The sequence below is a fragment of the Erpetoichthys calabaricus genome, chromosome 5, assembly GCF_900747795.2.
Source record: "Erpetoichthys calabaricus chromosome 5, fErpCal1.3, whole genome shotgun sequence".
Classification (NCBI taxonomy): Eukaryota; Metazoa; Chordata; class Cladistia; order Polypteriformes; family Polypteridae; genus Erpetoichthys; species Erpetoichthys calabaricus.
This window is the reverse complement of record NC_041398.2, coordinates 34,167,826-34,193,548: the sequence shown is the minus strand read 5'-3', so window position 1 is coordinate 34,193,548 and position 25,723 is coordinate 34,167,826. Positions and strand designations below refer to the sequence as shown.

Here is a 25,723-nt window from a genome sequence, read left to right as displayed (position 1 = left end):
TCGATCGTGTAAATGTATGCTCTGATTTGTCCGAACACCGTTTCGAGTCCTTTCAATAAAACAAAAACTTTCTGATAAAACAATCTACTTACAAAAGTCGGTATATCCAGAGCCGATGTAGCTGGTGGCATTTTTCTCAAGAATCGATGGATTTCTGGCCATTGTGGATTGCATGTCATTGTAATAAATAATCTGGCCGACCGATAGTTTGGGATATTGTCATTGCATCATGATATAACTGTTGCAATGCTTTTGGTCTACCTTTATATGATGATGGTAATATTAATGCTTTACCTATTTTGAATTTGTCTGAATTATTGATAATTGAATTTTGAATGTGGTCAATGAGACCTTGCATATGTTCCATTCTGTTTTGCTTGATTCGATTTAATAAAGAAGAGACGATTTGCTTCGACTTTTAGATACGCATTAACGCATTAATAATGTAATGTTGCAATAGACGTTGAGATGACAGAAGTGGGCTAAATACATTGGAACGTATTGCTAATTTTAACCTGAAATACTGTGTGGGTGTTATTAGTTTATCAGAATTCATGTGTGTCATATTGCATGACCATCCTGTTTTGCCATCAGGGAAAAGCAAAGGAAAGGGCAAAGGATCTGCATGTGGTGATTTATTTGACAGAAATGACGATTCGTGCTTGTTGGTCTCGTTCATTACGGGAGATGGACGTCTGAAGCGGAGCTCCATTGCAGCGGCTTCATTTTTTCTCTTTTTCTTATTATCCCGAGGTATCCTGTATTTACCCAACCTGAGGAGTTTCTACTACAGTATATAAACATGAGTAACAAGAAAGGGGGGCAGAAAGAAACGGCAAAGAAACTTACAGCTACAGCCAAGTCTAGACAGGCATCAAGCGCAAGTGCAAGGTACGGCCTTTCAGAGACTGACCTGGAACAGGCAGGCGAAAGCACAGACTTCCCAGGACCCCGTTCCGCTGCATCATCTCCAGTCGAGAGTGAAGGTCACGATAGCTCGCCGATTCCAGAAGATCACTTAAAACTAGAAATAGCCTTGCATTGCAGTCCGTGCTTTCATCTACTCCTCACGAGCCGGAGGTATCGGCTGTAACTGGGGTTACCACTACACCCGCGGAGCACAAAAGCCGAAACGATTTGTCTGAACTGAAGGAAATGATCGCAACATTGGCCATGGCTATAACAAACAAGCTGCGGCTGGAGATGCAAGAGCTGCGGCTAGAGATGCAAGAGTTACGGCAAGATAATAAAGACTTGGAAGAACGTATATATAACCGTTTGGATGCAGCCTCTAAAAGTATGATGGGAAAAATTGAGGAATACTTTCAGGAAAATGCGTCTAAACTGACAGAACTTGCTGATCAGCTGGAAAATGTTAAGCAGACATTCACGACTCTAATTGAAACAGCGGAACAGTCTGTGTCTGCCGCCGATAGAAAAGCTACAGCTGCAAATTTCCGAATGCAAAAAACTCGGTTGCAGCTCTGGAAGATAGATGCAGAAGGAATGATATTAGAATTGAAGATCTACCTGAGAATCATGAAAGTCCAAACCCAGTGAAACCCGTAGCTGAACTATTCTCAAAAATAAATGGATAAATCAGATACCAAGATAGCGGCAGCTTATCGCATACATGGATTAAATACCTCTAAACCTAGGACTCTAATTGTCCGCTTCGAGAGATTACAATTTAAACTTAATGTAATGGCACTTCTCAGACAGAAACAAGAGATTATATTTGAAAATAACCACATTTGCATTTTCCCTGATTTCTCACCCTCAACAGCTGCTAAACATGCCGCTTTTTATGACATTAAACAGCGGTTACGGAAAGCCGATATCAGATACAGCCTCTTGTATCCTGCCAAACTGAAAGTGGATATTCAAGACAAATATTACATTTTCTCCACCAAGAAGGAAGCAGAAAAGAAGTTAAGAAAGCGGATCCCGACACTTTTTTGAAATACGATAGTGAGTCGCATCCTGTCATGGCATGGCAAGAAGATATTACCTGCTATCTGATCCGCTTTCACCGATACGGGTACCATAATTATACATCCTTTTCTCTTCTTGAACACTTTTTGTTTGTTTTAATTGCAATTATAGGCATGTGTGTGGAAGAAATTAAAGTAGGTTTTTTTTGTTTAACTATTCTAAAGGAGACTGTTTAACATCATACCCTTGGTTTACTGTTATTGTTATTATTGCATTAGGGTTTATTATGCTTATCCAGGGCCACTTTTTAACACTATTCCCTGGGCTTACTGTCTTAATATTTCAAGACTGTTGAAGATTATATTTAATGTTTATAGTATTTAGACTTTATCGGCAATAGATATCTCTACTTTTTAATCCTCAAACGCTGCTGCCAGTGGGCTTGTTTTGTTTTAGATGTGCTCTGTCTCTAGATATGTCAGAGGACTGGGACTTTGTGAAGTGGGGTCCAGCCTCACGTGGGGTGTCAAAATGGGTGGTGGGGGGATAAGGGGGTTGGAGAAGGTGAGCAAGCTATATCTAATCTGTCCTTTTAAGCCTTATAATTATAACTACCAACGTAACAATAGGCTGCATGGCAATAACTTGTGGCAAAATTGGAAATTAAGGTTAAAGCTGTCTCACTTCCAGTTGAGACTACAAAATGACATAAAAAATTCAGAAACAATGTCTCCATGATGGGACAGTTAACTTTGTGAGTTGGAATATTAAAGGCCTGAATCGCGAATTAAAGAGAAAGAAAGTATTCTCTCACCTAACAGGTCTAAACGCTAAAATAGTATTTTTACAGGAGACCCACTTACTAAGCAAGGATCATTTCTGGCTGCAAAAAGACTGGACTGGCCAAATGTTCCATTCCAGCTTTACAAAGAAAACTATAGAGGTGTGGGAATTCTCATACATAGAACAGTCTCATTTGTGGTATCAGATGTAGTATCTGATCCTGAAGGGAGATATGTGATTTTCATGGGCAATTGATTTAACTGGAAAGTGATTTTGATAAATGTTTATGCACCCAATGTTGATGATAGGGAATTCATGCAAAATATATTTGCATCTATTCCCAATGTGAACACTCATAAGATTATAAGGCTGGGGACTTTAATTGTGTTTTAAATCCACTCTTAGATAGGTCTCCTGTCACAGGGGGATGACATCTAAAACTGCAAAGATAATTACACAGCTTTAACTGACCAAAACTTATCAGGTTTCTAAACCCAAACTCAAGAACATATTCCTTCTACTCACCAGTGCATCATTGCTACTCAAGAATTGATTATTTCTTTATAGATAATAATTTCTTGCCTACCATTAAATCTTGCAAGTACGATGCTATTGTTATTTCCGACCATGCCCCTCTGATCTTGGAGCTAAAAGCATTATGCCCCACATACTCATCTCGCAGATGGCGTCTTAACAACCCACTTCTATTAGCAGACAAGAACCGTACAGAACTTATATCAAAACAAATCAGTTTCTTCCTAGAGACAAATATATCCTCAGAGTTCTCTGCAGAAGTACTCTGGAAAATTATAAAGGCCTTCTTAAGTGGACAGATTATTTCATATCTTTCCCATAGAAATAAATTAGACACCAAGAAGGTATCAGAGCTAACCAGCAAAATAACTAGAATAGATCAAGAACATGCCAGGTGTCCAAGTGAGACTCTTCATAGGAAAAGGCAGGCTCTGCATTCAGAGCTCAACCTCTTAACAACCAAAGAAACTGAACAACTCATTGTTAAATCAAGACATCATTACTATGAACACAGAGAGAAAGCTAATAAGCTCTTAGCTCAATAAATCCACAAGCAAGAAGTTCGCAATGCAATCCCAGCAATCACCAACAAGAATGGAGATAAAATCATTGACCATAAAAATATAATGCACACATTTAGAGACTACTATAAATCCTTATATTCTACTGAGTTCAAAGAAGACAACACACAATCTAATGCATTTCTGGATACATTACAAATACCACAAATAGATAATTTTAGTGTAGAGGAACTGGATAAACCACTGCCGCTATCAGAATTACTAGATGCTATAAAGTCACTTCAGAGCGGGAAAGCAGCAGGCCCTGATGGTTACCCTGTAGAATTTTATAAGAAATTCTCCACTCAGCTAGCTCCCCTCTTTATAGCAACATTTACAGAAGCTAGAGACAATCAAATTCTACCTCAAACTTTTTGCCAAGCATTAATCACCATCTTTCCTAAACAAAATAAGGACTTATTACAATGTGCATTATACAGACCAATTTCACTTCTGAATAATGATGTTAAGATACTCTACAAAGTCCTAGCTAGAAGGATGGAGAAAGTGCTGCCTTTGGTAATATCACAAGATCAAACTGGTTTTATTAAAGGCCGACACTTAGCTTCCAATCTTCGACTCCTGTTTAATGTAATATATTCACCTGCAAAGTCAAACACTCCAGAGATGATATTATCGTTGGATGCAGAAAAAGCATTTGATATGATTGAATGGAACTACCTTTTCACTACATTAGAGAAATTTGGGTTTGGCCCGAACATTTGAGCATGGATCAAACCTCTGTATGCCAATCCAGAAGCTTCAGTTTGTATTAACATTTATTTAGACTACTTACTTTAAACTAGAACATGGTACCAGACAAGGATGCCCCTTGTCACCATTGCTATTTGCAATCACCAATGAACCACTGGCAGTTCACTGTCGAAATGCTTATCAGATAAAGGGGATTATCAGAGAAGGACTTGAACAGAAAATTTCTCTATATGCAGATGATGTGGTACTGTATATATCAGACTCATGAAATACTGTGCCTGCAGTCTTAACAGCACTTACAGAATTTCAAAAGATCTCTGGTCTCAGAATTAATTTGAATAAAAGTGTGCTCTTTCCAGTGAATTCACAAGCATACAATATTAGATTGGACACCTTCCCTTTTATTATTGCAGATCAGTTTAAATACCTAGGGGTAAATATCACAAGTAAACATAAAGCTCTTTATCAACAAAATCTCACTGTCTGTATGGAAAAAATTAAGCAAGACTTGCATAGTTGGTCAACCCTTCATCTCACTCTGCTGGAAGAATTAACGTTGTTAAGATGAATATCCTTCCTTAGCTTCTCTTTTTATTTCAAAACATTCCAGTATACATCAATAAATCATTTTTTAAGCAATTAGATTCAACCATAACCTCATTTATTTGGAACTTAAAACATCCACGTATCCAAAGAGCGACCCTACAAAGACCTAAGGCAGAAGGTGGCATGGTTCTACCTAACTTTGTTTTATTACTAGGCAGCAAACATACAAGCTATAAAAACCTGGACACAAATAGATGAACATACACAGGCTTGGTCCGCAATAGAAATAAAATCCTGCAGTACTTCTTTATATTCTCTTCTTTGTGCCCCAATAAATGCAAGTTATCGGTGCCCCAATAAATGCAAGTTATCGCCGATACACTAATAACCCAATTGTGCTTCACTCACTCGGAATATGGAACCAATGTAGAAAGCATTTTAAAATGGAGAATCTTTTATCTGTGGCACCTCTACATAAGAACCACCTTAACCCTCACAAACATATGCAGTTTTTAATATCTGGAAAACATTTGGGATTAAATTGCTTAGAGATCTTTATATAGACTACATCTTTGCATCCTATGAACAATAACATTCCAAATTTAACATTCCAGCAACACATTTCTTTTGCTATCTTCAAATTAGAAACTTTGTTAAACAGAACCTGCCTGATTTTCCTCATGTCGCACCCTCCTCTATGCTGGAAAACATGTTGCTCATTTTCAAGGACTCAGACAGCATTTCTGCAATATATAAAATTATTTTCCAGTCCCTCCCTTTCAAAGATCCAAGAGGACAATGGGAAAAGGATCTCTCACTCAACATACCAGAAAAGGAGTGGAAGGGAGCAATGCAGAGAATTCATTCGAGCTCTATATGCATAAAGCATACAATTATTCAACTCAAAATTATATATCGAGCACATCTGTCTCGCTTAAAACTGTCCAAAATGTTTCCAGGGCAGATCCAACCTGCGAACGCTGCAATGAAGTTCCAGCTTCACTGGGTCACATGTTTTGGGCCTGCACCAAATTAACATCATTCTGGACAAAAATTTTTAAATGCCTTTCAGACAGCCTTGGTGTCACAATCCCTCCTAACCCATTAACAGGTGCATTTGGCGTTCTTCCAGATGGGCTTAAAGTGGAGAAGGACAAACAGTGATTGCCTATTGGCAGACACTTATTTTGCTAAACTGGAAGAATCCTAACTCTCCTCTTTTAAGTCAGTGGGTAACTGATGTTTTATACTATTTGAAATTGGAAAAAATCAAATTTGCACTTAGAGGATCTGTGCAGAACTTTTTTAAAACCTGGCAGAATCTAATCAATAATATTTTAGAATAAGCTCTTAAAGCACTGAGGAAGTAGATTTTCTTCTCATTACTTTTTCTTCTCCAGTTATCTTTATCCACCTATTAAACTCATCAATTTATTTATTTTTACAAGCTTTACTCCATTGGCTATGCTCTGTTTCTTATTTTTTTGAAAAATTGATCTATTTGTATGGAATGATGACAATAAAAATCAATAAAAAAAAAAAAAAATGATGATTCGTGATTTGCTTTTGGATATACACAAATATTTACTCTTTGATAGCTCCGTCTTTCGAAACTATTATCGCAGACATTTCGTCACATGTTGGTTTATTATAAATATGACTGTGATCTTTCGGATTCATATAGAAACCTAAGAAAATTTCCTTGGCCATGTTTTGCAGATAAATTTTGTGTAAAGTGCAATACTTTTGAATGTAGGGATTTGTATCCATTGTTGGGTGTATAATTTCTAATACATCTGATCGTTTAACTCTTTCGATTCTATGTTGCATCGCTTCTCCGTTGTCATAAATATACACCTGCCCGAATTGTAGTTTCTTCGAAATTAAACTTTTTGTAGCTTTAATTATTGCGGGACCACAGATTCTCATAGCGTGTGGTCCTGAATTGTGTAAATCTACATTTTAAGCATTGAATGATGTGAACACGAAAAGATTATTGTAGACTCAGATATTTTGCCTGTAGTGTTTATAGATTTCACTTTCACCAAACAACAAATCTTTTAATTCTTGCGGATACGCCTCTTCATTGGGAAGCAACACTACTTTTCCCTGATGGCAACAGGAATTACAATAGCTACATACTTCTGACATATCACCTATGTCCATATATTCGATCTCTTTTTGCTGTTCCGTTATTTCACCAAGTAATAATTTCCTTTTGTTTGTGCTAATGCGATCTTCATTATCTTTTTTTTGATACTTTCAAATTTTCCTACTTTAACTTGCTCTGCATGTGTATCACGTCGTTTTTTTGAGCCTTTCAATTTCCACTGCTTTCATAATCTCTAACCTGCTCTGCATGTGTATTGTGCCAACTTGTTTGAACGTCATTATGAAGTCTTTCATATCTGACCCGGATTTGACCTATGAGCTTTTCAATTCCACTTGGTCCGGGCTAATTATTACTTTTCTTATTTTCTGAATTTGCACATAGATTATAGTTGTTCTCTTGTGCATCTTTTTTTGCCTTCTTTTCTCTCCCAACATTTTCATGTCTCTTTTTGACACACTGCTCTTTCTTCTTCACTTAGTCGTTCATGTGCCATCTAGAACGTATAACATTTTAAAGAGGTGGGAGCACATGAAGTGTGTCTGCCAAAAGCATTTCAACAACTGCGAGGTTAGATGTCTGTGAAATTGTTTTAAATTGTAAGTAGGGCGTGATGTGCAAAAGTCACCGTGTCACGGGTCTTGCATCCTAAGGTTGTACTGTCTAGTCTTGCATGACGTCAAAGTGTCTCTCCGAAATGACCACGTCTTGTGTGACGTCAAAGTGTCTCTCTGAGATGATTACGTCTTGACCCGAGATTTTTTTATACAATAGACATTTTTGAACAGAGGACTTTTGTTGACTTTTCTTTATTTCAGACTTGAGTTGTGTTAAACAAAATTTCACTAAAATAGCTACATTAACTATGGTGTCTAGTTAGTTAAGGCAGAATAACATCAATCTGAGAGGTAAAGCATGCCAAAAAAAAGGAAGCACCCTAAAATGGCCTTTCATATGAATTTGCACTTGATCATTTTATCTTGCAAATCCAGAAATAGAGTTATTTTTACATGTTTTTAAAAAAAGTATATTCAGAGAAGCCATTCTGATTTTAAGATTTTCAGGGGGTCTAAAGAGTTAGAGGGTTTTGTACCTCTCAAGACTTCATGTATTTTACACATTGACTATAACTACATCCTCTAACTTTCTCAGGTGGTGTTTCTTGCTTTGCTAATTCATCCAGGATTCTATTCTGTTTCCCAAATCAGATATATATATATCTGAATTTTACCATGTTTCTTTTTTTGCAGCCTGCACACGGATCTCCGTAAACTTGTGACTGAGTTTCATAAGCAGAAGCTTGAAATGAAAATGAGTTCAGTCAAGCTGACAAATTGCGTCATGGTAAGACAATGTAATATTGTGACACAATTTATAAAACTAGGGGGTTCTTTCTGCCCACTGCTTGCTTTACTCACCAACCCCCGGGCGGGCACTATGTGCTAACGAATTCGTGGATCTGCCACTCGCGTATGGGGAAGTGAATGTACAATTTAAAGAGATTGTTATTTTCTGATGTTGTTTGAAATGTGCTATATAAATAAAGTTGACATTAATGTTGACATTATTTTCATGTGAATTGTTACATATGCATAATAGAACTGTTTTACATTACAGCGAGTAATTAACCATTAGTAAAAAATAGTTAAACATAATAAATTGAAAGAAAATTATGTTTCATGTTGTGTTAGAGGTATTTGTTGCATTATACGTTTTCGTTCTGTTTGGCTTTGAAATTAACACACAAATACTTTTCAAACTTACACTTTTACTGTAAAACTTAGTACAGTAATATCAATTTTTTTAATTAACTTTTTGTCAATTTTGATTCCGCGTTTGGACTTGTATCATGACAACGCAACATATAACTGCCCATGAGTGAATACTGTTACTTTCTCTCTCATAAATAAATCAACTTTTTCAAATGCTTGTCCCTGTGATTTGTTAATTGTCATTCTAATGGGAAACTGTAAACAATTTAATACGAATGGCATATCAAGATCTCTTTTGGTGTCAAATGTTATCCACAGAAGATGTACTACATTACCTTTCTAATTGCCTGTTAAAATTTTACATGTCAGAATTATTCAACAGCATAGTCTATTGATACGCATTTAACAAATTTGCCATGTAACCGATGGACAATTTTCGTGTTAATTTGCTTGACTTCATCGTTTCTCGGTGCTAGGATTGCCCGTGTACTTATTTCTTGATAACGCTTCAATAAGATTTGGACGTAATATGTCTTCTTTTATTGGGAACTTAAAGTGAGGAAAACGTAAAAATTTATAAGAGCTGAGAGTGCAGGAACTGTGTCTGACAAAAGCATTCACATGAATGAGAGGTGAGAGGTCTGTGTGCGTGGTTGAAAATGGTTGAGAGGCAGGCAGGACTTGAAAAAATCACCTGGCAATAGTCTCGTCTCACGGGACTTGAAAAAATCTCTTGGAAATAGTCTTGTCTCAAGATTTTCTTTTATAATAGAGATGTTGAACTTCCATTGTTTATTAAATGTGTTTTATTTATTTATTTTGACAATGTCTTGGGATGTTAAAAAAATACCTGACTTTGTTTCCTACCATATAGGAGAAGAAAGAGCTAGAAAGACTGCTTACAGTAGCAAAAGAAGAAACACATTTTTATTGGGAAGAATATGTGCGTCTGAGGAAGCAGCACCTGGAACTGCTTTCCAAAGTAAGAAGCAAATCTTTCAAGAAAAAATATGTAAATAGAAAACTGTGTGCCATTTTTGAGGCTAGCAAACTTTTTCGAATGACTCTTGCAGAAATCAAGAAAGTGATTAGTAGAAACCCCAGAGTATCAAAGAAACTTTCTAATGCCACTGGATCTTAGCCACTAACTGACCATGTCTAGATAGGCCTGCATTCCCATCTTCATTTATGATCCTTTATGGCCACTGCACTTTTAAGCCAAGTTTTTATTGTTTATTTTCATTGAGGTTCTATATTTTTTCAAACAAGCAAGCAAATATGAATGCTGAGACAGCAGTTGCCATTTGTAAATGAAGTTAAGCTGTAAGTGACTCTTGTTAAAGTTGTTACATGTTCCATGTCTAAATTTCTGTAAAACAAATAGCTGTTTAACAAAGCAATTGAAAGTATTTTTATAGTGACAATTAACAACAAACTTTAATGGGATTGTGATATGCTGTGTTGATAACAATAAAAAAATAGAACTGTGTGGTATTGTTTAAAAAATCAGATCACATTATTCCCTTTGTATGATGCTTGTAAGATTCACTATTATGATTTAATTGCTATTAAGATTATCTGATCTCATATTAATTGTGATTCATATGGTGAAAAACCAATGTGTGTTCTGGTCCCTCTGTAGATGCTTTTATTGCAGCTGTAGTCTCAATTTCCAACTATAATATGAAATGAAGAAGTTAGGATTTGTACAAATGCGAATTTCATAAACTACATGTGTAAAAACTGAAAAAAGATGGTTTAGAATGAGAAGACAGTGTAGAATTCTGAATTCAATTAATGGGCTTTATTTGTCTTATAAACTCCTTCCTTTTTGAAATTATTTAGCCTTTAGAGTAGCACAACTGCAGAGTGACAAGTGTATGTATAGAAATATCTGCTTTTTAAAGTTAATAATTTATCATTATCATTTGCACAAACACTTAAGTGTGTTACAGATAACTGGGCCTTATCAGGAAAAGTGAAATAAAAGTAATGATGACAATGTGTCAGATTAGGCCATTTTGAGTGGGAAATTTGCTTGTTATCATTGATTGTATGTAACCGTATTGTAAAAAATTGGCTGAGGGACGAAACACTTGTGGACAGTTAATAGACGGAAACTTTTGAATTTCATAATGATAGGAGATTCTTGGTCAATGACCATAGAATTCCATTTGTTGCCACTTCACATCTCTGCCGCTTGCATATGTGGATTTCACTTTCACCAAACAACAAATCTTTTAATTCTCGCGGATAAACCTCTTCATTGGGAAGAAACACTGCTTTTCCCTGATGGCAACATGAATTAGACGATCTACAAGTCTCCCACTTAAAGTTTAAATCTGAACAATATATTTGATTATTTCACTGAGTAATAATTTCCGTTTGTTTGCGCTAATGCAGTCTTTACTATCATTTTTTAAAGCTTTCGAATTTTAGTATTTTCATTATCTCTAACCTGCTCTGCATATGTATTGCACCATTTTTGAACCTCTTTACAATGTTCTACTTTGTCATCTTCTCTTTGTCTTTTATTTCCGGCCCCAGGCATGGTTAAATCTCTTGGCACAAAGTCTCGTCTCGTGGGACTTGAAAGTATCTCTCTGAAAAATCAGAATCAGAATATCTTTATCATTGTAATACTAGGGTGTTGTACCGTGTTAGCCATTATGAATGTAGAGAAAAGCCAAGCAAAATGACACCTTTTATAGGCTAACTAGAAAGATTACAATATGCAAGCTTTCGAGGCAACTCAGGCCCCTTCTTCAGGCAAGATGTAATCAAATGATTACATCTTGCCTGAAGAAGGGGCCTGAGTTGCCTCGAAAGCTTGCATATTGTAATCTTTCTAGTTAGCCAATAAAAGGTGTCATTTTGCTTGGCTTTTCTCTACATTTATCATTGTAACAAATACAACAAAATTAGGTGCAGTCTCTGCGGTGTCAAAATATAAATATAATTTAAAAAAGGATAAGAAGAAATAAGGTAGAACACAAACATTCAACATAAGACCTTAATTGCACATGAACACTATTGCACAAGATGTCATCTATTGCACTGCTGCATTAGAGGTTATTAGGTGGCATTCAGTGGCCTAATAGCAACAGGGTAGAAACTGTTACTCAGTCTATTAGCCTTTGTTTTCATGCTCCTCTATCTTTTGCCTGATGGCAACAGTTGGAACATGTCATGAGCGGGGTGTGAGGAGTCATTTAAGATGTTTTCACGTCTCGTCCCAGGTTTTTGTTATACAACAGAGTGATGGATCCTCCAAGAGCCTCTCTAATGTATATTAATCATTTGCTAATGATCTGGTATACCTGATTGCAATTTTAAGTGTCTGAGGAATTTAAATATAGGCGTGTACAATATTTAAATTATATGAACTACAACATATAAATATGGCATGATGTTTGTTATATCACCTTTGTCTATAGATAATTGTTTAAGTCAAAGTGAAATCTTGTTATGTCTGCATGTATAATTACTTTTTCACATGACTTATGCACATTTTTCAGTATCTGCATTGTGTTTCTCCAAGTAAACCAGTTTCCTCACACATGCTAAAAGTTTTGCTTTTTACCTTAAATGGTTTGAATAAATCGGCGTAAATGAGGGTTCTCTGCCAAAAACAGAATAGACCAGGCTAAGGCTGTGCTTAAATGTTGCAATATACTAACCGCATTTTTTCTTAATCCGAATACATTACAATGTCATACATAATGTGAGTTAGTTCTGGTGAGGCTGAATATGTAGCATGACTTCTTTTTCAAATACTTTAGCCAAAAAATGTTAATTTTAAATAGATCTGTAATTATTAGATATATCTAGAACTGATTTTTTTCAGTAATGGTCTGACTTCAAATTAAGTGTATTTAATATTGTACCATGTCAATAAAGATGTATTTGTAATTTTAAGATGGGGGTCAACAGAGCAGAGATCTTTTATCTAGATGGGAAAGGTTCTAAGTGACAGTCAATACAGTTAGGCTTCATTGTAGAAATGAAACATATGGTTTCCCCTTCTGTTATCAATTTAAAATGTCAAGAAGTAGGTTCTGTTTTGGAAATTAAAATTTAAAATGTCCTATTCTCTTAAAATTTTTAAATTACCAAGACAATGTGTTCAACTACTGATGGTGTTTGACACCTGTAATACTAAACTTGTAAAATAACTTTGATATTTGGGATCTTATATTGATTTTATTGTGCATGGCAGTTCCAAATCATTATTTGTCAAATTATCAACTATCATAAAGAGTACAGAAGAATTATGTATGTTTCCATCCATTAATCTGAGACAGTATTCTGAGCAACATAGAAATGTAGCTTTTTTAGTACTTTTTAACACTGTATATCCATGCAGTTCAGTAGATGTGTAAATTTATTGTTCTTCATCTAAATTCTCATTTTTAACATTCTAATTTAATAGTCGCAAAACTAGGGTGTGTTTTTTTGTGCTTTAATCACTTTGTTTTGAGTAAGTGTATATGGCCTCTGTCAGAAACATTTTAATTACTGTATATGCAAACTCATGTAATCTATTCTTCAAAATTAAATTTGAATTTCACACAATATCTATAAATGTTTATATGAAGCTGCAATCAAATATCACACTGTTCCTGATATATTGCAGAAACAAATCTAAGTAATGATCAAAGATAATTTAATGGAGTAATATTTGAATTTTTAATTTCAATGCCACAATTAATACTTACATCCAGTGTATAATTATGAAAATGAGTTGGGCCTTCAACAAATACCAGACTTTTGCCAAATTCAATATGTTTATTAAACAATTGTAAAAAAAATGTTTTGTTTCCACATCTGTGAGAATATTAAAAGTCACCAGTGAACACCACAAGATCAGATAAAAAGTTGCCAAATTCAGTCATGGACCAAGAATATGGCCAAGTTTCCTATAAATTATTAACATGGCTGTGCTAGACTGTGGCTAAATGTCTAATATAGGCACCCAGAAGAATGTGAAATCACCTAATTTTGTAGATATGTAATGCAGTTCATCACATTAAATTATTCCAAGGCCACCTCCTTGAACAACACTGTTTGAATTATGAAGGTGAAATAATTTCGAGGTCCCTCAACTAAAGGACTTCTGTCATATTTACAAAAGCCAGTTTTAAATAAGTACACAGAAATCAGATTGCCAGTTTATTCTAATGTTAATCATAGTAGATTAATTTCATCATTCTAAACTGCAATCATTTTAAGATCTGATTTTCCCAGTCTAATTATGATGTCTAATGGCTGGCTATAAAGTTAATTTTGGTTTTGTTAACAGTTTTTAACATACTCTGAAATGTGTTCTGATCACAGCATTTTTGGTAGCAGCTACAGAAAAATAACAGGTGGGATCGAAAGCCGCTTGCACATGAAGATCACGAGTCTGTGGCCTAGGTGTTGCCCTGTTCTATAAGCCAAGCAATTTTGGGATAAAATGTAAGTTCCCCTTCAGCTGGAATGAAGAACAACTTTCTTTAAAAAATTCAGGCTTTTCTCTAATCATCCCAATTATTATTAACATCTATGATTTTAATTGTATGTCAAGCTACTAAACAGTAGTGAAGGAAACGTTCTCAACAGGCCGAGACCAATTTCTAGAACAGATTTGTAGGACTTGTGTTTAATGCCAAAACATCTTCAATGTATCTCTTATGTCTCTAAGTTCAAAGATGCCCAGGTCTTCCAGGAGAGTATTGTTGGTGGGATTCACCTTAGGTTGATTGTTCTGTTTTTGTTTAATGCATCTAGCAGGGTGTTGGGTTTAACTCAGGTTTTTTGATCCATTTGGTTTTTTACTTGACTTAGCTAGAACACCTGCTCCTGGTAAGTTAGCTGTGTGTTTCTAGTAACAGAAGAGCATTTGCCAAGTAGTTGCTACGCACAAATGTGTAATTTGATTTTGCATGAGTTGCACTCATTTAATTTACATTCCATTAGTTTATCAGCTTACTACAAATGATAAGCAATCCATGCTATTGTATGTATTTATTGTAGTGACACTAGCAATGATTTCTATTTTTTAGGAAGCTCAAGTCACTGGAATTGCATCTCTGCAAAATGTGCCTAGATTCCCAAACATATTTTGAAAACTTGATCTTATCATTCATTTAGATAAATTCTAATGAATTTTCTCGTTTCAAATATTGGACCTTTGTGCATTTTTTACTAATATTAAATGTTAACAGTTGGGGAAATGAAAAAGACTGAAGGCCAAACATTTTTACAATGAGATCTGTGGTGGCTTTCAGTGGTTCTATCCATTATATGTATTGTCATTCCACGCACTGCCTGCTGTTGCATAGTGATAAAAGCACTCCATGAAAATCTACAGAAAATAATGATTTTTGCTTCTGTGCATGAATGATGGATAAATGGACATGTCTGCTGTAATACTAATGTTCATATCTTTTCTGCAGAAACTGGAATATGTCATTTTTAGGAAACCAAGATGAAAAGATTAAGAAGAATGGTCCACATGTCTCAATTGGTTCCAGACCACAATAATGCTTGCTGGATTGTAGAGCCCTCATTTGCTGTTAGGATTGCCTGACTGTCTGTTTCTCCCCTAAACCCACTCCCAGACTTCATTTTACTGCCTTGTTTATTGCTGAACCTCCCATTTCAATTGCAAAACCAACGGTGTGTGGCAGTGAAGTCTGATTCCATCAGCCTCATTGTGCACCAGGTCTAGCTCTTCACTACCCCTCTCTGTGCAGTGTAGTCCAGGTGTACACTTGTGACTTGAGACATACAAGAGACAAACTTCTCATAAATTACATGGCAACTTCTTCTTTGTACCACAAACTATACAAACAACCCTTAGTGTCAGTGTGTTGAACATGTGCCCTCTGCTTGTTGCTGAAGCTAGGACAGTGAATAAGATTTTGTGGATACAGTGGATTCAGAAAGCAGTCAGACACCATCCCTTTCTCCATTGTTATTGTGTTGTAGATTTAATTTTAAATGGATACCTTTCCCATTTTTGCCCATCAATCTGCACTCAATATCCCATAATGACAAAGTCAAAACATGTTTTAAGAAATGTTTTCAACTTTATTAAAAATCATAAACTGAAATCTCTCATAAGTACAGTATCTAGACCCTGAGCTCAGTTCTTTGTAGAAGTCCCTTTTACAACAGATAGATCTTCAGTAGTCTTGGTAGCGTAAACCTTGCACACCTGTTTGCGCAGTTTATCCTATTCTTCCTGGGAGATCCACTCAAGCTCCGTTAGACTTGGATGTGAAGCATCTGTAAACTGTCATCTTGAGGTGTCCTCACATAGATGTTCTATATGTTTTAAGTCTTTGTGATGGGTGGGTCACTCAAGGACAGTCAAAGACTTGACCTGAGGACACTTGTCTTGGCTGTTTTCTTTGGGTTATTGCCATGCTAAAAGGTAAACTGCTGGCCCAGTCTGAGGTCTTGGGCACTCCAGAGCAGGTTTTCTTCAAGGTGTATTTTTGCTGCACTCATCCTCTGAATTCCAACAACTTGGCATGTCCCTTCCACTGAGAAGCACCACAATAGCATGAATGTTGCCACCACCATACTTCACTACAGTGATGATACTGGCAGTGCCTAGTCTTCATCAGACAACCGTGCTTTGAGTTAAGCACAAACTGCTCAATTTTTAACCAGTCGAACCAGAAAATCTATTTTCTCTTGATTTCAGAGTCCAAGCAGGATGTTGTACACCTTTTACTGAAGTTTGGCTTTTGTCCAGCCACTCTACCATAAATATCTATGATAGAGTAGGACTGAGATGCCATCCTTTCTGACATGTTCTTCATCTTCTTCATCTCAGCAGTGGACTTCTTAAGCTCTGAAGGAGTGACCATTGTGTTCTTGGTCACCTCCATGACCGAGGCTGTTCTTGCCTGGCTCAGTTTGGACAGATGGCTAACTCAAGGATGAGCCCTGGTGGTTTCAGGCTTACTCCATTGCACAAATATGTAGTGCCACTATGGTCCTGAAAACACTCCAAAGGTGTAGAAATTATTTTATACCACTACCCTGATCTATGTCTCACCACTTTTTAATCGTGGAGGTCTACAGATAACTCCTTGGACTTCATGGCTTTTTTTTTTTGTCCTGACATGCAGTATGAATTGTACACACAGACAGGTGTGCACCTTTCTAAACAGTGTCCACTCAATTCAGTTTACTTGGGTGGTATTCAGTCTAGACCTATCTCAAAAGAAATTTATTGAGGCACGAAGGATAGACCTGACCACAATCTGGAGTTTCTCCACACACCTTCTGAGTAATTTTATATATTTAGAAATCTGAAAACATGTTTGCAATTTTTCACTATAGGTTATTGAGTATGGATTGATGGACAAAAATGGCAAACACATCCATTTAAAATTAAGTGTACAACAAAATAAATTATGAAGAAAGTAAAGGGGTTTGGATACTTTCTGAATCCACTGTATATGGGCGAGGAGATAATGCTGGACATCAAGTCTTACCATCCCAGCAGTGGCTTAAGTGTAAACAAAGAAGTGGTAGTACTCCTTGAGTATTTGGTTTTGGGTCCCACTCACAGAAATATCAGCTATGCACACATGACATAAACAGGGACCCAAAAGAAAGAATATCAAAATTGTGCAATTCTTCTAAATAAACATTGGGCAAAGGTAGGCAAGTGCTTAGGACCCCAAAGTAGCTCAGAGCCCCATGATAAAATGCATTTATGAACTTTTTTAAATTTCAAATATGTTAAACTTGCAATTACAGCAGTTATTTTCAATGGACTTCTGTCAATGTGGGTCCCCCAGTTCAGTCCAGACTATAACAGACTATGCCATGTTACTGCCACACTACTGCACAGTTGGAAGTGAAGCCTAAAAGAGTAAACCTACTGCACAGTTGGAAGTGAAGCCTAAAAGAGTAAACCTAAAACATAGCTAAGAAAAGAGGCTTGTAGTGTAGCAGGGTCTAACATGTACCAGTATGTTCTATAAAAAACAAGTTAATGACTAGAAAATGAAACAGTTGCCCAAGTGGAGCAAAACAATGAAAACAAGGAAAAAGGTGCAAAAAAAAAAGTTGCAAAGCTCTCAAAGCTAATTTCCTTGTTCATGAAATAACCTGCAGCTTGATACTCGATGTTTTTTAGAGGGCCTTTTTAAAATGTTGAAACAAATACAATAGCCAAAGAGAAAAGAAAGCAACTGGATAATGCACTGCCACTGTCAGCATTTCAAACATCCACGACCACCGCCTCTTATACTACTTCTGATGGTAATAATGAAAGCACTACCTTGTACAGTCGGGTGGGCAAAGGAGGACCTGTGGCACAGGTGCAAACAGTCTGCAGGCCACTTGAAAAAACTCTTAATATTTCATACCTCATGAGGTGCTCTTTAAAAAAAAGTTGTGTTCACCATAGGAATAAGTGAGAGTCTGCTATGTTTTAAGCTGGTCGCTTGCCATTGTCTTGCATGCTCATTTTAAAAGAATATTGGTTTGTACATGGTGATTTTATCAATGATGGTTATCATTGGTAGCAGCACCCTGAAAGCAGAACTTCGGGTGTGAATGTGGCTCTGTGTATAAATCAGCAGAGTGTCATTTTACAAATGTAAATGTGTGCAGGTTAAAGTAGGTCTATAGAAATGGATTATTCCTGTACTTTCTAGACATGCAGCTCAGATTGCCATCCTTTGTTATATTTTTGAATTTTGATTTCAGGGCTTTGAGTTCATTCTACTGTTAATGTAGGAAACGTGCCAAAAGTTGTTGCAGCTGAAAGTGATTGACATCCTTGACAGAAAGACAAATTCTAAATCCACTTACCAAAGTTTATTTTCATGATTGCTACAGACTGCACATTGCCCCAACCTTTTTTCCAAGGCATTGCAAACATATTGGCATGGCACCTGTATGAGGCATCCGTTTCAATTGTGTGCAGGTCTTTTAACAAATGAAATCCCTTAAAAGCAGAAAACATACCCATCTTTGTAATAAATTCTTGCAATATCCAACATTTCATTTGATAGAAACCATGTATGCAAAAACATACAGCTTCATGACCATGGCCAGAACAATGGCATAAAATTACTGTTCTTTGCTGTTGTACATGAAGTAACCCCCCCCCCCCCCCCCAACTCCCACCCCACACACACACTGTATGATGGTATATACCGATGTTATCACTCTATCTCTGAAGGGACACTCCCCCCCCCCAACTTCGATGGTATGTACCTAACCCTCTCCCTCTGACACCAAGTCCATAACCTCCCACCTTCTGATGTGTTATTTTGTCTGCCTCAGGTATTGGTCGTTTTTTTTGGGCAACTTTGCTATTTTTAAGCTATCCTTGGCTATAATTTTTTAAGGATCTAGCAACCCTGACAAGAACTACACTTCAAACATTCAGTCCTCAGAGATAGTGTTGGCAGGTCATTACATCTGCCATAATAGTTGCCAGGAGGCTTTGAAAAGTGCCAGAATGGCAAAAAAGAGCAATACTCTGAAAGAGTAAAATGAAAATGTGCTGGTACTGCATATTGGTTTGTAGCAACTGATTTCAAAGACAGTGTTTGCAAGAAGAGCAAACGCCAAGGAGCATAAATTAGAAGTACCTGCACAGAGTATCGGTGAGTACTGACCCAGTTCAAGCACCGTGTGGAAATAGATTGGACACAAGGACAGAGATCTCATATTGTGTGAGTGTGTAGGGGTTTGGGTTTTGGTCTGTACACTGGGCTGCTACAGGGTTTTCTGTATGTGCACCATTATGAGCTGGGATTGAAAGTGGCGGCGTGTAAAGATATTGAAGACAAGAACAGCATTACTGGCCCGGTACGTATTTAGTGCATTTTAATTACCCATGAATAGTTCTTACATTGTGTCATATTTTGTGTACTCTCTTTTTTTCTGAATCTTTATATTATGAAAGAAAAAATAAACATTGCAACAACAGTAATTGAAAACAAACAAATACATGCATTGCCAGAGGATACATTACAGGAAATTATTAAGTCCTTAAAACTTTATTGCTACTTGATGTTAAAATTATCTTAACGTATAATTTAACTTCATTTTCAAATAGAAGAAACAAAAGCTACTGATTGATTACTTTTTTTTAGATTTAAACACAAGAAAAGTTGCCGATATGATTAGTTTAATATTGGTACTTGATGTTAAAATTATCTTAACTTTTAATTTAACTTCATTTTCAAATAGAAGAAACAAAGGCTACTGATTGATTACTTTTTTTAGATTTAAACATGAAAAGTTGCTGATATGATTAGTTTAATAATATTTTTTCTTTGCATTTTTTAATCTTTTAAAACCTGATAGGATATTCTTTAAACTACTTTTTTCAGCTGCTCCTGTTAGGGGTCGCCACAGCGGACCATCTTCTTCCATATCGTCCTGTCTTCTGCATCTTGCTCTGTTACACCCATCACCTGCATGTCCTCTCTCACCACATCCATAAACCTTCTCTTAGGTCTTCCTCTTTTCCGGCAGCTATTTCCTTAACATCCTTCTCCCAATATACCCAGCATCTCTCCTTTGCACATGTCCAAACCAACGCAATCTCGCCTCTCTGTCTCCCAACCGTCCAACTTGAGCTGCCCCTCTAATGTCCTCATTTCTAATCCTGTCCATCCTCATCACACCCAATGCAAATCTTAGCATCTTTAACTCTTCAACACCTCAGGCTCTTTCACCTACTAAACACAAGGAGAAATTTTCAATATCCTTGGGTTTGACAAACCTAAAAATAATCTTCCCAACATACTTTATTGTAGAAAGAGGAGCAAAATGAAAGTAAAGCAGTTTCTGTGAAGGTATTACAAAACAAGCAATTTGGTTAAATCTCTCCTTTATTTGATCATGCAATGTTTGGCATGATAATACCAGTGAAGTTAATTTAAAATCAATTTCATTACATTTATCTGTAGTTAAATATTTTCTTGGTATGGTCTCTAATTTTTATAGGCTATAAATATATTTTCTGAGTGACTACAGCATGTTTGGAATGGTTACAATATTGCTTTAACAAAGACCTTTTTTCTTTTTTTTTTTTACAAGATGAGGGACTAGATAGAAAACTACTTTTCTCTTGGTTTTACTTGGGTTTATTAAACGGAGATTAGAAGTTTTACAAGCAGTTTTGCATTTATATAAACTAGTAATGGCGCACTGCACATTATACACTTGACTTGAGCATTCCTAGTTTTCATCCTGTTTCTCTGTACATAGAGGTTGATGCGCTTGCAGCTTCCTGAGCAGCTCTTCTTTTCTCCACCCTAGCAGCCTGCTTCTTTTCTTCTTCCGTCGACATCTCTTCGCGTTAAAACTGACAAACGAACAGCCACAATAGCGTATTATATAAAAAGATAATTATAGCTGGACAGATAGCATTTCCATCAATAGAGAATTCTTTTGTGGCAGTTCAAAAATTGATAAAAATTCAGTGTAACTTAAAAAAGAACTTTCTAATTTCTCCCGTGCAAGGGAAAAACCTAGTAACTGCCATTTTTTTCAAATTTGGTGTTTTGTTAATTTTTTGGAGTTACTAGGTCTTTCCTGATGTTATAAGGTAGTGGTGATGGCCAAATATGTCTTCATTCTTGTTAGAGTACAGTGAAATAGTACAGTGAAAGAAGATAGTATGCACACAGTATTTTACATACTGTAAGACAAAAACCTAGCAACTCCACTGAACAAGAATATGTGACATACTGGGTTTTTCCACAGTTGGTGAGATTTGAGTAACTGTGCACTTAACAATATGTTTTGCTTGAAACAACTTTTAAAATATGCAGGTTTATTCTGAAGTAAAATACCATGATTATTATTTATAAAACTAGGGGGCTCCGCCCCCTGCTCGCTTCGCTCACCCAACCCCCAGTTTGGTTTACAGAATATACAATTTAAAGAGATTGTTAGTTTCATGGGAATTGCTACATATGCATTATTTTCACTTTTACTTTAAAACTTTAGTAAAAACAATACTTGTCCTTTATTTCCGGCCCCTGGCGTGGTTACATCTTTTTCTCGCAGGACGTATAATGCTGCTCGTGTTGTGAAGGGGGTGCGGCTGAACGCACGCTAAGGAGAAGCAGTCGGATCATCTGCTGGGTCTCTGCTGCTGGCGAGCTGCATGTTATGCTTGTCATTGTTTTAAGAGATGGGAGCAAGTTAAAGTGTCTCTCGTGGGACTTCAAATTGTCTTCGAAGAAGATCACATCTCATCTCCCTAGTCTCCCTCCCAAGGATTTTTTTTTTATAATAGAGAAATACCTATGAGAAGATTAATTTATGTCTTTAAATTATGGACCAAGCTAAAGGCCTCAACTTACTGTATAAAAGAATGTGCTAATCTACAGGGTATCTTACTAATATTATAGGTGTAGTGTAAACCACCCATTTGAGAACAAAATGATCTAATCCAGTTAATTATAAAAGTATAATTCAGAGAGAAAAAAAAAGAAAATTCAAACCACCAGTATCAATGGAATTCATAATTACAGAATTTTTTTACATGCCAATCCAAAAAGCGTTTTTTCAATTGATTTGCAGACAAATCTAGCAACATCCAGGACAAGGGCTGCATACATTAATCTGGAAATTCCCCCTGCCTTAGCCCACAACGTTCTCCCCTTTAGGGATTTATCCCTTTGGAGCTGTGAACTGAATGTTTTTTGTGCTTTAATTACTTTTTCTATTCATATACACATCTGCATGTGGAAGTGTGGGCTGTTAATAATGCTGTCAAAATCATAATGACACTTCTGCAGCATGTATGCTTACTTTGCAGTTGTGTCATTATTTTCCTTTTATTCTCTCTAATAAGTCCAGTTTTTAATTTTAATTTTTTTTTAATTAAAAAAAAACTGCACTGATGACAACACAACTGTCTTTTGTTACATTTGATAAGCTGGCTGCTCATTTGGTCCCAAGAAAATATTTTCATGGATTAGAATTTAGAAAAATATCACTGTATATAGTAATAAAATTCACTGTACTGTAATAATAAAAAGGGTGTCCCAAAATTCACGCAAGAAGTAATTTTGATAGAGAACACAGGTTTTTAATTAAAAATTGTAAATTTTTAATTGATTCATAAAGTATACAGTATATTTTTAATTGATTCATAAAGTATACGGTATAGGGTTATGTATGGAATAGCATATCGGGTAAATGGCCTCCACGGCTTTGCTGGCACATATGCACTCTTGTGTCGAAATTTTCCATGACCGTTTTGCATAAATGTGGCTGAATTTCGCTGATACAGCGCTCAATTTCCTCCTTCAAGGCGTGGGTGGTCGTGGGCTTGATGGCATAAACCTTAGACTTCAAAAAACCCCAAAGAAAAAATCCAACGGCGTTAAATCGCATGATCTGGGCGGCCAATTCTGATCACCAAAACGGGAAATTACACGACCAGGAAATGACTCATGCTGTAATTGAATTGTTTCTCGGGCTGTATGGCATTTGGCACCGTCTTGTTGAAACCACATGTCGTCCACATCCATATCTTGCAATTTAGGCACAAAAAGCTGGATTATCATGTTGCAATAGCGAGCGCCATTAATTGTTATTGCCTGACCAGCCGCATTTTCGAAGAAGAATGGTTAGATGATGCCTCCAGCTCAGAATCCGTACCAAACAGTGACACATTGTGGATGCATTTGTTTCTCAAAAATCACACTCGTGGATTTTCTGAACCCCAAATGCAACAATTTTTATGATTAACAAAGCCATCAAGATGAAAACGAGCCTCATCGCTGAAGATGATTTTGTTCGAAAAATCGGCATTCACTTGTTGTTGATCCAAAATCCATTCAATGAACTCTCTTCGCTGTGTGTGGTCAGTAGGCTTCAGTTCTTGACTCAATTGAACTTTGTTAGCATGAAGATGCAAATCTTTTCATGAGAATATGCTGTAGAGAGCTTCTGGAAATGTTCCATTCTTGACCACGGTGCTGAATTGATGTTCCTGGACTCTCAGCAACACTCTCACGAACTGCTTCGATGTTTTGTGTTGAACAACTTGTTGAAGGACGGCCAGAGTGTCTAAGATCAATAATTGATCCAGCCTCCCTGAATTTTTTAATTAATCTCTTCAGTTAAATCACTATTCTGACCATATTTTGTATGAAAATTGCGAACTGTAGCTGCCAAACCTTCATTATTTTTAAAATATTGCTCAACAATGAAAACGCGTTGTTCTTTTGTGTAGCGCTCCATTTTTAATAACCCTGAGCTGTGAGCTGTCACGCTGTTTTTTTTTCATTGGCAACACTTTACTGCACAAATGCCGCCAAATTCAAATCTTGCATGAATTTTGAGACACCATCCTACATGGAGGGGCTGCCTTTCTGGGTAAGTCCACAAGTGCTCGCTGGCTTTTTACTTGGAGTGCTGTGACATAAACGGTACCCTACTGCTGCCTGTTGTGTGGGTCACAGGGACACCTCTAAAATAATAAAACAGGTACTAAAGAGCCTGTCTGTCTCTTGCCTTCTCTTTAACTGCTCACTCTGTTCTCACCCTAATGCTGTCTTCCTGCTCAGCTCATATTCTTTCTTGTGTTCTATCACACGCTACTTGTTTGGAGTGAAAGCACTTTTTAATTATCTCTGACCCCTGTCACTCAGCTGTCTCTACGGAGGTGCCATGTTTCCTCAGTGCCAGCCAAGACTCCAGCCTAACACTGCTTCCCATTCCCCTCAGCTCATGAAACAGAGAGACACTTCACACCATTGTGCCTAGATGGTATTTTGTGATTTGCCACTGTGTGTAGTCACGTTGGCATGCAGTATTTTGCATGTATACCTCTGTTGTATGTTAGTGCATCACCATATACCCAATGGCTTTGCATTTTAATGTAATTCTTGTGTGTTTAATTTGTTTCATTTAATGTCTGTTGTTTGTTTTCAAAGTTGCTCCCTTTGTAAAGAACAGTGCATAAAAGTGTTATTTTACTGTCTGTAATGTTTTCATCTGAGTTCAACTCAATTCATTTTCTAAATCCACTTTTTTTCCTTTACAGGGTCACAGGGATGTGGAGTCTGTCTTGTCAGCAATAGTTAGAAAGCAGGGACTCCACTAAATCCGTGGCACATTTAACTATACAAACCTATACTAGGCAAAGTAAAAGATGCCAGTTAATCTGACCTACCCATCACTGAGATAAGGAGAGAAACTGGGGCACAAAGATTGTAAGCAGGTGATGCAAAGCATTATGTCTTTGTGCCACCCCAGAGCCAGTTTATATTTGTTTCCCACTAAAACGTTTTTCTTATATATCATACAGTTTGAACTTTGTGGGGAATTGCATCACTATCATTTGCTCAGTGCATACGGGTAAGAATTTCACCATACTGTTTACATGTGACAAAACTAAGTCTTATAAACATAAAAACGGACACAATAACATTGAGTATAGACATAGGGAGAATGTTGGGAAATTAATGTCATGTCCACAAGTACAATGAAATTCTTAACTTACATGTCTCCAAGCTAATGACATCAGTAGTAAAATTCTAGCAATGTGATCAAACAGTGCCATAGTACACTAAAATGCCAAGAAGCCGACAATGTAACACCATGAATAAAATATATCAAGACAGTAGTTATGAGAAAAACAAAATTTTCAGTGTGTGTGGCTATTTATTAGCCTTCTAATCTTGAATTAAATACAATCTTTCAAAACAATGTGAGTACCAATGTTCTTGAATGAAGGAAGGCAAAATGTGACTGTGTAAGATGACTGAAGTCTTTTAGTAGTGCTGTTTGCCTTTCGTTGGCCGCATGTATTACAGTATATATACCTC

The 25,723-nt window shown here is 36.5% G+C and overlaps 1 protein-coding gene across 1 annotated transcript in view; it reads left to right on the top strand.

Moving 5' to 3' along the window:
• The window catches only part of LOC127527806 (uncharacterized), a 46,865-nt gene extending 35,621 nt beyond the window's left edge, over positions 1–11,244 (top strand). The window contains exons 7-8 of the mRNA XM_051927665.1: positions 8,433–8,526; positions 9,769–11,244. Of these exons, the coding sequence (XP_051783625.1) occupies positions 8,433–8,526; positions 9,769–10,035 (361 nt within the window). The 3' untranslated portion in view covers positions 10,036–11,244. The remainder of the gene's footprint in view (positions 1–8,432; positions 8,527–9,768) is intronic.
• The last annotated feature ends 14,479 nt before the right edge of the window (positions 11,245–25,723 follow it).